The sequence below is a fragment of the Drosophila pseudoobscura genome, chromosome X (assembly GCF_009870125.1).
Source record: "Drosophila pseudoobscura strain MV-25-SWS-2005 chromosome X, UCI_Dpse_MV25, whole genome shotgun sequence".
Lineage (NCBI taxonomy): Eukaryota > Metazoa > Arthropoda > Insecta > Diptera > Drosophilidae > Drosophila > Drosophila pseudoobscura.
Window position 1 is genome coordinate 13,394,377 of NC_046683.1, and position 12,059 is coordinate 13,406,435.

At 45.7% G+C, this 12,059-nt stretch overlaps 1 protein-coding gene across 1 annotated transcript; it reads right to left on the reverse strand.

Moving 5' to 3' along the window:
- Positions 1–2,929: 2,929 nt before the first annotated feature.
- On the reverse strand, positions 2,930–3,442 carry LOC117184620 (uncharacterized). Its single transcript, XM_033383105.1, has 2 exons — positions 3,426–3,442; positions 2,930–3,355 (listed from the first exon to the last, which is right to left on the reverse strand). The coding sequence occupies exon 2, from the start codon at positions 3,344–3,346 to the stop codon at positions 3,029–3,031; it is 318 nt and encodes a 105-aa protein (XP_033238996.1). The 5' UTR covers positions 3,347–3,355; positions 3,426–3,442; the 3' UTR covers positions 2,930–3,028.
- Positions 3,443–12,059: the final 8,617 nt, after the last annotated feature.

A 12,059-nucleotide genomic window follows, 5' to 3' on the forward strand; every position in this document is an offset into this window, starting at 1 on the left:
GGTACTACTACAATAACATTATCCACACACACACACACACACACACACTTCCTGGGGCGCCACATACTCCTTGCAGACACCTCACGAGTGGCCAGGGCACTCGGCGACTTGTGGGGGGGGGTCACAGTGAAGGCTCCACAAAAGGAAAAGCCACTTGAAGAACCACTTCGAAATTCGGAGAGTCCAAGAGGTCTTGCAACCTTCGATGATGCTTGAATATTCTGCCTCAATTAACCAGAAACTAGAAACGAAACGAAGGTTCAAGGAACTTCAAACAATTTACTTTTATGTGGAGCTGATCCACAGATGAGATTTTGCAGATATGTATATCCGCATATAAGCCTCTTTTAAATGGTTGAAAAGCCTGGAGGACTATCTTTCATTGCCACTCCTCACTGTATACCCAAAAACCTGCTCTTCACATATCTCCACATCAAGGCCTCCTCCTTCCGTGTGTGTCTTCTGTGCATCTGTGTGTTTCCCTGTCCCTGTGTGTGTGTGTGTGTATGCAGGTTAATTGCGTGTAGCTCACCTGGCATTAGCAGCGCTGATGTGGCTAATAAACTTGCCACCGCCATCGCAGCGCCAACAGCAGCTACAAATAAGCGGAGGCAGCCAGGGAGAAACACAAAGAGATTGCGGAGAGATAGAGACAGAGGAACAGACAGAGAGAGAGAGCAAGTGGCAGAGTGAAAGGTGAAAGGAAGCTGGCAAAAGTTAGAAAGACAAAAAAATAAGCACAATAGGAAGGAAACAACCAAAAACAGGAAAGACGAATCTTTTGTGTAACGAAGCTACAGATACTCTTCAGATTCGGACCAGTTCTTGGCCGATTATGCCTATATATAGAGTTCCGATTAGGATCTCATATTTTAGAGCTAACAGAAGAGCACTTCTTAAAAGTTTTTGTCTTGATTTTCGCCCTTATATTTCGATCCAATTTCGATCATAATCATGAAAAAATGAATGTCTATTCATCCTCTGGCGGATAGGAACTAAAGCTGCAAGTTCTCTTCCTGCTTTCATTGTTTCTGTATGATTTGAAGTGTGGAAACTAGTCTCTTCTCTGCCTTGGCAAAACATCTTCCAAAAGTCCAAGTAGCTCCCTCTGAAGGATGGACAAATCTGCAACACGAAAAACGTTTTCCATGAGTTTTCACAGCTGCGAACTTTATGTTTTTCTTTTGAGTGCAAGTTTTCCTCTCTTTCGCTCTCTCTTGGGGTGGACGATCGATCAGTGAGCCGTGACCCTGGCACTGATCAGTGCAATCCCTGATTGCTTGCTTGCTTGATTGATTGATTGATTGAGCGAGGCTCTCAGGCTATTCCCACATCGACAAGTGGTTCTCGCATTTCCATTTCCCATTTCCCATTATCCGCGTCAAGTTTTTGTTTGCTTGGAGGACGAGACGAGGCCTCCCATCCTCTCATCTCCGCTCATTTGATGGCCATGGCCCAATCCAACGGCGACTGCCTCTTGTCGGCGGCGACGTGAGCTGAAAGCCCAACAAGAAATTAACATGACGAGGACGAGGACAGCGACAAGGACAGCCGACCAGGACACGCTACTACTGCCTCTGCCTCTGCTGCTGCTGATGATGATGATGATGACGCGACGTTTTGCCGCTGATGCAATTGGCAGGTGGCGGCGGTGACTGGAGGCTTTGGCACTTGGGGCTTGGGGGCTGCGAGTCCTTCGGCTGTCGGTCAATGTGGGCGTTCCCCCACTGCTGCGGTCACTCGGAAATTGGCAAATTTGTCACACTTCAGCCACCGAGTCGATTGTGTCTCAATCTTCGTACTAGCCTCCTCCCTCCTCCCCCCTCCCCTCCCCCTCATCCTCCTTCACTGACTTTGATGGGTGTGGCACACAAACACAGCTTCGATTTGTACTTTTGGGATAACTAACACAGAACTTGGAGTAGTTTGTAGTTTGTGTATCAGAGGATGCAGCAATAAAGCAGTAGATTGTCATCACATCTTTATGGGAAATTTATAGTCGCTTGGGAGCAGGAGCAGGAGCAGGAGATAATCAGATAATTTCATTGAAGCTCGAATTATATAGTCTTCGATTCTGAAAGTGATTTCCTTAATAGTATGACATGATGCTATATTTATAGCTGCAAAAACATACCAGAAGCCAAAATGTTATTATAAAACTATCTAGATACCCATAAGGAACAGACCAATAACAGGATATGTGTACATCTATATGAGAGAATTTATTAACAAATCATCAAAGCATTATCTTAAGACCTGTGTCGGAGTTTTTATAAAGATTTGCAGATGATTTACGGAATTGTAATTACGCTTGTAAGTCCACGAATTATTCGAGTAATCAAAAGCGGTGTAATGATAGATGAATTAATGCCAAAACAGCGGCCATAAAACATGAGCCACGAAGGGGCGGGGCATTCCTTAAAAGGAAGAAGGAAAATAGCCTACCCTCGAGGGCCCTCCTTGGGAAAAATAGCCTACAAGCATTTATCGATTTAATTTTGCGACGGGCCCGGGGATTTTAATGTTTACGAGAACAAATTGTGGCGGCGGCTGTTGCTGTTACTGTTGTTCGTTTATTTGCGGCCAAGTGGCAGAGGGACAGGGACAGGGACACGGACAGGGACTGGGAAATACCTCCATTCCCCCCATTGGGAGCCGATCCAATGGCCACTTGACGCGCACCGCATGTTTAAAATTTTCAACGGCTCCAAACACACAAATTGTTGGTAAATTAAACGCAAATATTGCGGCGCTTGGCATTTGATTGAAGTGGCAGTGGCAGTGGCCCCCCCCCAAAAAAACCCCGAAAGAGAGGGTGGGCCCTTTCGGACAAAAGTTGCCCCCGAACGGGGGAGCCTTTCGGTGGCAGCTTGTCGCTTCATTTTGTGATTCCTTTCCTGATTCCTCCCCCCCCTACCCAACTGATTGCTCCTTCTTTCCCATGGCGTCTTTAATTGTATACGCTTCCCTGCCAGCGGGTACATGTAATTATGTTTAACAAATTTTTGGGAGGCCAAAAAGAGTCTCCTTACTTCCTTTCTTGATTTAAATTCTTCGCCTGATCTTTGAGGGCTAGGACCCCCTTCAGGTTCGCCTTGACACTGTCTATAACATTCTGAATCTGTTCGTTCTCGCGGCGCAGAGCCTCGATCTCCTGGTCCAGCATTTTCTCCAGCTGTGACTCCATGAAAGCGTCAGCATTCTTTGACTCCCTGCGTATTTCGGCCTCCACCAGCTCCTCGATTCGGGTACGGATCTGGTGGCGCTCACAGGGGTTCCATCGAGTGCACGGTATGATTTTGATCTGGGCATCTTTGTCCTCAGTAGCGCCCGTATTCTGTTCCATTGCGATTTTCTGCCAAAAAATATTATTCAAAAAATATTTGTGATCTCAAAAAAACAAACACTGAATTATTTAGACATACTTTTCCGTGTTCCGGATGTTTTGTATTCAAAGGGACTGTGACCGACTCTCTCCAGGGTATTCAGACTTCGTCTAGCCTTTCATTTTGGGTCTTTTCGTTGAAGGCTACTTCCTGTTTTGATTGCTCTGATTTCTATAGTGGCCATAAATTCCTTAACAATATTCACTCATTGCTCGTTCTGCGCTGCTCTGTTCTCTTCCGTTTTAATGCCCTTTCAATGTTAATTACAAAAATTTGTGTCTGAGTGTGCCTTATGCAGATGAAGTCGTTAATTAATTTAAATTTAATTTCTGGCTTTTGAAAGTTCTGATGGTGTATGAATATGGTAATATCCTTCAAGTTCTTTCAAGTTTTTCTAGCACTCATATACGAGTAGTAACTCTATGTCTGCCCACCCCTCTGTCTGTAGATTCCAGCTCTCATTTTGTGGGCACTAATAATAATGGCAATACACAAAACCAAGAAACAGCTACAATAATCATAATAACTGTAATAATACCAAGAGAGGTCCAAGGGCGAAAGGAGAATGCAAGTAGGTTGCCAGCCTGCGAGGGGGCGGGGGGCATGCAACTTGCACATTTGCGCCATTTGCGCTAATTGCGCGCCACATGCACTTAACAACGCCTTCGCCCTCGCCTTCGCCACCCCCTCCGCCACCAACCAATGCCATCTGATGAAGGCCCCGAACCGAAACCGAAACCAAAACCAAAACAAGTGCGAATGCTACAAGAAGGAGTCCTGTCGTCTTGCCCAACCCAAAGGATACCCTCTAAATGGTGACACTTCAAAGATACCCACAGAAAGTAGAGCATATTTGTATTCAGATTTCAATGCTTGCATGTTTTCCTTAGCTAAGATCAGATATACCCCTGAACTCTTCGAACCGCATCCCAGGAAGGCAGCCCAGGCCGCTACTCCCCAAGAGGAGAGAGTGGAGAGAGTGTGGAAAGAGCAGCAAAATTATTTGCAGAACGCAAATCGAGCTTATTTGCCATAATAAATTTCTCATTAACATTTCATGTAACATTAACGGAAGAGGAGTGAGGAGGGAGGAGGAAGGTGCAAGGGGCATTCAACCACAGGACGAAGGACGGGACTGTACTTCAATCTGTTTGTGTGTGTGTGTGTGTGTGTGTCAGTGTGGTGTGTGCATTTGTGTTTGTGTGTGGCTGAAAAAGCTAGTGTAATGAAAACTCTGTCGAGACACATCCGAGTATATGAACATTACCCGCAGCATCAGGATCCTACACACAAACTTTGAATTTGATGACTTGCAACTGTTTTTGGGGGGGGGGAGGCTTCTGAAGGGGGCAAGACTTTTGGCTTCACCGTGTCAAGTGGTGAGTGGCGAGAGGCAAGTGGCAAGTGCATCGGAAGAAGTGTGTTCTGACAACTCAAGAGCATCATCAATGTCGAGAACTTATTTGGAGAACGTGGAGTAGAGCGTGCTGCCACTTGCCCCATCGATTTGGGTTTCTGTTGAATTATTTGAGCCAAAATCGAACCTCGTCCCAAACTTCAAAGAGATGTGGCAGTAATATCAAAATCAAAATGTATAAACTTTACCCAACAGTCCAAATATTTAGAAGGAAACATTCTGCAGCACGGAAGAGAAAGAATATTTCTGAAAACAAAATATCGAGTTGATTTACTAAAAAATGTTTAAAAAAAAGGCAAAATAGGGTAGAAACCTTCAACTGTGGGTCGCATTATCCTTAGGTATATCCACTCTATTGACACGAATAAAAAATCTTATCAAAGATCATACGATTCTCGTTTCAATTCATTAATTTTTTGTGAATATATGCACTGTCAATGCCGAGCAAAAATTATGACAATGCGCAAAGTCACCAAAGCACGGTTTTAGAATTTGTAGGAACGATTTTGGGGAGTTTGGCGAAGAGATCTAATGTCAATTGCCAAGAGCATTCAAAACTTTCCACTCCGTCGCACAGTATTTTTCATGCAGATTTTCTCAGGCAAAAAACAAGCGATGTCCATGTCCATGTCCTGTCTGTAGGTAAAAAACTATTAAAACTTTTTCACGCCACAATCCCCTTTTGCAAAAACCATAGACATGAAGAAGTTCCAATCCGCAGGTTGGAAAAACTACTGGGAAAAAAAACTCGATTAATGCGAGAGGAAATCCTTTTGCTAACGTAATGCTCCTCTCCCCGCAAATATGCAGCGATTTTAAGTGGCGGAATCTTCGTATAACGATTTAATGATTCCCGGGATTCTCATTTCCATTTGCCACACACGCTCTTGATATGGAAAGGGATTGCGATTCCGATTCCCATACCTGAGGCTGGCGCCGGCGCCACCCTTCTGTGGCTCGACACCTGCCCCGTGGGGGGACGCTTGGGATGGGGCATGAATGCCAAAACCGTTCGAGAAGCAACATCCAAGAGAGTTGCGAAAAACAAAATGCAAATTTTCGCAAGAGACGGCATCGTGATTGACATTTGAACTGCTAATGAAGCTATCACTCCAGGACGGTGGCGGGTGAGAGCTGGCGGCGCAGAGAAGGAGAGCCGTGTCATCGAGTGGCAGCAGAGTCAGAGATGCAGATGCAGATGCAGATACTTCTGCCCCATCCCTCTGGATTTCTGTATCTCTGTATCTCTTTAGCTCTCTCTCCTCCCTCTTGAAGGTGACGCGCATACATCTAGTGTGTGTGTGTGGGTATATATCCTGCACTGCGCGAAGAGGAGTAGATGCTTCGTTGCATCTATGAAAGGTCCGTTTAGATCGAGGAGCTACAGAATGATTCCCATTCTGGATTAACATGCCACCTCTGCAAGACGACTGTCGTCTATATATTCACTCAGAAATCACGTATCTACAGTGGATTTTCCTCTCCCTACTACCTTTATCCTCAATCGGGAAGGATACCTAGAAAAAAGCAACTGCATCGCACCATCTTCAGATAACTTTTATGTAGTACCAGTTTTTCCATTAAATATTTTCACAGACACTCGTAGAAAGAGAAATGCTTTAGCGAGACTGCTTTAGCGAGAATGCTTTAACGAGAGTGCTTTAGCGAGATTTATTCCATCTGCCGATCCTTAGCCCAATCGATGGATATAGTTCCCTGTTTGGAAGATTTTGTTTCCTTCTTCAAAGACTCTTTCTTTCTATCTGAAATATTCCTGAAGCATTGAGTAAAAGTACAAGTAGCATTCGGAAAGTTTCCCTGTTATTTTTTTTCGTTTTTGCCAGTGTGTTTTTGTGGCGAATCGCAGCTACGTGACACCCACACATGCGATGCTCTCAAGATGAATGTAGGAGGATGCTGCTGCAGGACGGAGAGGGATCTGTAGTGTGGGGGGGGTGGCACGTTGCACATTGCACTTTAACATTTTGTTTTGACAACTGCGAATTCATCAAGGCGCCGCCTGATGCTCGCTCCACCACCCTCACCCCCCGTCCCTGTGAATGCCTCACGGATGCCTGCCCCAAAAGACAATCAAACGAATGCAAATTGAAGTAGAAGCGATTAAGCTGAAAATGGATTTGTGTATTTTATGCCATTGCCAAAAGGTCCTTTAGCTTCCTTCCGCCTTCCTCCTTGCGATTTTCCAGGGCTTTTCAGGGTGCAAAAAAACAGCTTGAATCGGCAAAGTTTTTGTAGGCCGTCGTCGCCACTAAAGTTTGAGTGGAAATCGAGGATGGCAGAGGAGCTGGTGGTAGTGGGGGGCATGTGGTGGCACGGTGGCCTGGTGGCATGGTGGTGCATTATGCAACCTTATTGTGGATTTCTGCTGATGCGGCAACTGCGATTGCAGCCAGGGTCTGAGACTGAGACTGTGGCTGAGACGAAGACAGAGGCGAAGGCAGAGACGCCGCCGACAAATTGCAAATGCCGCACAAAATGCAAACGCAAATTCCTTGGAAAATACTTTGGTTGTTCGTGAGCGGGATGGGGCCTGGGATGGTGTGCGGGTGCAAAAGCGTTTTTCCCCACAAAAGCCAAAGATAACGAGACAATTTCATGCGACGATAGTTGAACAGAGTTTGATGGATACCAAGGAACAGAAGACATTCAAGATAGGCCAAATCTACCACAAGTACTACTACAGCCACCTCTTCGAGATTAGTCGTTCGTATCTTTTTGATTTGTAACGACGGGTCGTCGTCTCCCACGTGGATATCGCCGACAACAAAGCCAGTTCTTGAAGCTACGAATCGGCAGGGCCCCATGGCTGAACACTTTGATCAGGGATCCGTACCACACCGTCGACGATCGGATAGAGGAACTCACTGGCTTGGATCCAGGCCTTTGTCCAGAACGTTCCCGAGATTCGCCCGGGAAGAAGAAATAGGAATAGGAAATAGGAATAATATAGGAAAATCCTGGAAGGCTTTCGTCTGTGCTTGGCCAGGACACTGTCGCACAAATATAAGCAGCTTGGTCGTCGGCGACAGGACGTCAAGGAGAGAAGTAGAATAAAGCTTTGTAGAATATTCCAATATATTCGAGTGTGTATGCAGGATGTCATCCGAAAAGTCGTGGGAGGAGGGGTGTTACCATCTGCGTTTGAATGAATATGAATGCCAGGTATATTCCATATTTGGTATCTCATACCCATTCCACGAGTGGCCTCGACTGTTGGCTAGGGCCGCTAGCCAATGAAATACATCGAACAGACGGCCATTTATTTCTCCTTAGGTGTTGAACAGATCCTCGACAGGCAAGGCGATCAATTCCAACTTCACAGCTTCGGTGCTCTCCAATTTATGGTCACAGTCCGCAACCGATTTAGTTCCGTTCCGTTGATATACGCAATGCACTTGACCTCGAACAGGTCCGGGAAACATGACAAGCGGGGACCCCTTCCTTTGGGCTCCATGGGCTCGCTAAGTGCCATGATATCTGGGTAATGGAGGGGCGTTTTTGGTACATCAGGAGCCATAATAATCGCTGGATCGCGCGCCACAGATGCAGCAGCAGGTCCACTGATGGCGGCACCTCGATCTCCCTTCCTGCATTAAATTCTCCCGGTACATCTCCCCTCTATTCTCCCTTTCTTTTATGTTCTCCTGGGAACGTGCGCGTGCGCCTTTAATAGGAATGGTTATGATCTTTTGAATATCGATAGTCTTTTGATATTTTCAGAGCGTTTAAAACTATCAAAAACTATCAATTCCGCAGGATATTTGTATTTAATAATTCATCTACTATTTTCTTTACTTTTTCAAAATAAGACAATCCTTTTCACGTGAAAATGCACGAGTCCAGAAATTGAAGCAGTGCCAGATTGTCTGTTGGCGGCCTCCGCCTCCGCCTCCCCTCCGCGGATGCCGATGGCCCCAGGAAACCCCTCTCCTCGCCCTTCGTGGCACCTTCTGGCCTCCTCTGGAAGGCAAGTTGTGTGCTTTTTATTGTTTTACGAGGGCTTGCAGCAGCTGCGTGGGCAACTTTCGACATGGCCTGTTTGCTGGTGGGTCCGAGGCCGGGGCCGGGCCTGGGGCCCGTGGGGCATCTTCGTGTTGCAGCTGCAACAATTTCATAAACTGCTGATGATGCCACACAGCGCACACAAAGTTTTCAGCGAGCTGATAAAGAGCGTTTTGCCCCTCAAATGCCCTGCACTCGCCCCCTTTTTTCGTTCCGTGTGCCCTGCTCCTTCCTTTCTGCAATGAGGGTACATATTCCGGTCAGGCTCCTTCTTGCTCCTTCCTGGCTTCCTCTTAACGTTTAAGTAAACGGCACCAAGATGGACATGATGCTGCAAAGAAGGACAACGACAAGGACGACGAGCGTGTTAATATTTAATATCCCCACGCTTGATTTCGCATCAATAATCCGTCCATTGCCGGCACTCAAGCGACTCCTGCGATTGCAAGACTATATTATTTGATCACGAACTCTCTGGATATTGCATACGAATGAACTTTGAGCTATGGTTCCTTCGAAAGAACTCTGCTGCAGAGTAGTAAAAGTCCTCTGGGGGTTTGTGGATGGCAATGACTGCACAGCTATGATTCCCTAACTAGTTCCATATACAAAAATACGAATACAAATAGTAGCCAGCGACGAAAAGCGTTTTCCTTTCCTTCTGGAAAATAATTTAAAGGGCATAGGGTCGGGGGAAACATAATCACTGTGCGATCAGAATGGCATTATTTTCCATTATTATTTTCGGAGAAGTCTGTTTCTACTGGTTTAAGTCCCCGGATCTATGTCGCACAAAATAAAATTCCGAAACGCTGCGAATCTGAGCCTTAGATCAGCACAATTTTACATCGACCGAATCAGGGATGATATTCGTATGGAAACGATTAAAATGCATGCCTGTATTTCAATCGATCATTTTTCAGCAGGCTTTTTGCTGACGAGTACTCAAATCAGCAGCGAGAAAGTGCCAGCGGGCTGAAAAAATTCAATAATGAAGACAAATTGAATCTCATTAAGGCAGTCGAATGAAAGCAATAATTCATTAATTTGATACCCGGAATTCATTTTCTTAATTTATAAGGAGATAAAAGGAACAAATCCATTAAAACTTGAATACATTATTGTCCTCCAGCACCACAGCACCCAAAAATAATAAATTCCTGCTTGCTGTCATACAAAATTTGAACTTTTAACTGATTTTATTTGAGTGACCGTAGAGCACTCACTGGTCGTTTGGTCACACTGGCCACCGAGCAAATGGAATTGGCGTTTTCCATCGATGGATGGATGGGAAATTGTTCTGATCTGGTTCTGTGTGATAAAGGCTTTTGCAGTCCTTTGTGAGGTACTTTGCACAGAAGGTATTGCTTATTGGAATGGACAAAAACACTTTTGATTGCAACTGTAGTTTTGGCCCCTTCCCCCCGCCCCATCCACTATTATGGCCTTCTTTTTTGCAGACTCTCTGTCTTTCGTTTTTCGCTGGTTTTCGCAGGGGCTTGGTTTTTTCTTTCATTCGCATTTTTTGCATAATTTGATTTTCCTGTTTTCGCATGATTTCAAAATAAACATGAAAAATTCGACGTCTTCTGGATCTCTGGCCCTCTTTCCACCTCCCGCCCTCGAATGGCAGACAAAAAAAAATGTTCCTTTTCGTAGAGAAAACTTTTCACTAGTTGAACTTCTTGCAAGAAAAGTTTGCTGCGGGGTTTTTGTTGTTGTTGCTGCTGTTTTTCGCCCAGCTCCCAACCCAACCCTACCCCTCATATATCCCCCATCATGGACAACAAAATATCGCCACGGACTTTGAGCTATGGGGCGGGGCAAAGGAGATGGATGCGAGGCGGGGGCGGCGGCGGAGGCGGATGGCACGCCCCTTGTATTGTAGTAAAATAAATATTTGCATGTGTTGTGCATATTGTTTCTTAACATCCTTTTTGGATCGAACTCTCGTCTCGTAGTCGTCCTATTGCCGCACTCCCATCTTCCAATACCCTTCCCAAAATGATATTACTCATGGATTCATTATATTATGGTCCACAGAACCTTAGTTTTATTTGCTAGAAATACATCATATTTTGTCATAACTGAAATCTAAGGGTATCCCATGGCTCCGACTCGCACAACTTAATCTCTCTGCCTCTTGCTTTCCGCATAGTTTTTCCAGGGTCTAGGGACTATGCCATACAATGAATGGATGGTCTGTGGTGTGGATGTGGGTGTGGGTGTGGTGTGGCCTTCGGGCGGCTCTCGGGGTACCAGGGGTCAAGTGTCCTTCGGAGGTGCATCTCGTGTAAAGTGCAATTGATTGCCGTTTAAGTGCGTTTTCATGTTGCGTGCATTGAATTTGCCCTGTCATATTTGCTGTTGCAAGTTTGCAAGTGCCTCACTGCCTGCCCCACCCCCAATCCGGCCTACTCCAATCTGGACCCATCCCTTCCTGACAAGCGTTCCAGATGGTTAATCAGTCAAGTGACGTAGGCGAAATTATGTGTAATGCACGGCGTTGAAGCTGATGCTCGGCAACGCGGTGGCAACGCCCACTCCGGGCTGTTGCAACATGTCCGTGGCAGCAAATTGTTCAAATGAACTGCCAAACCAAAGTAGGGATTGTCTATTTTTTGGGCGAGTAATTAGAACGATTTTGATATGATCGAGGCCATATTTAGTTGATTTTGGTCCATGGCAGAATGGATCCCTTTAAAAGATCACTTATCTAGGAGCTAAAATTCTGAAAAACATATTCGAGAATCGAGGAATTTACATTCTTGAAATAATTTCTACGGATTTTGGTCACATTTTTCAGCAAGGAATCATTATGGATTGCTTCTGTGCGGCAATGAGGGTTAATGTTGTGGAGAGGCTCCACCTTCTGCGTTCTGGGCGCTGCGTGCTGCCCTTCCCGCCCCCTGCCCCCTGCCTCCTGCCTTCTGCCACCTGTGCGTGCACTCAATCATCCCGTGGCCTGACATGCGGATGAGCTGCTCTTTAAGTCGGCTTCAGCTGGGGCTTCTGCAAAAATGCCTTACAAATGCTAATTCATAATCTTAATGACAATGAGACCAGGCGGCGGCAGACAGGTGGTGGGGCGCCACGCAGGAGGATGCCACACAATTCTCAAATAATTTACATATTCCGCAGGCTGCCACTGAGGCTGGGATTAGGGTCTGGTCTGAGGTTTTTGGGGTTGTCATAACTCTGACGACATTTATCTCAATTTCACGCACGCTAAA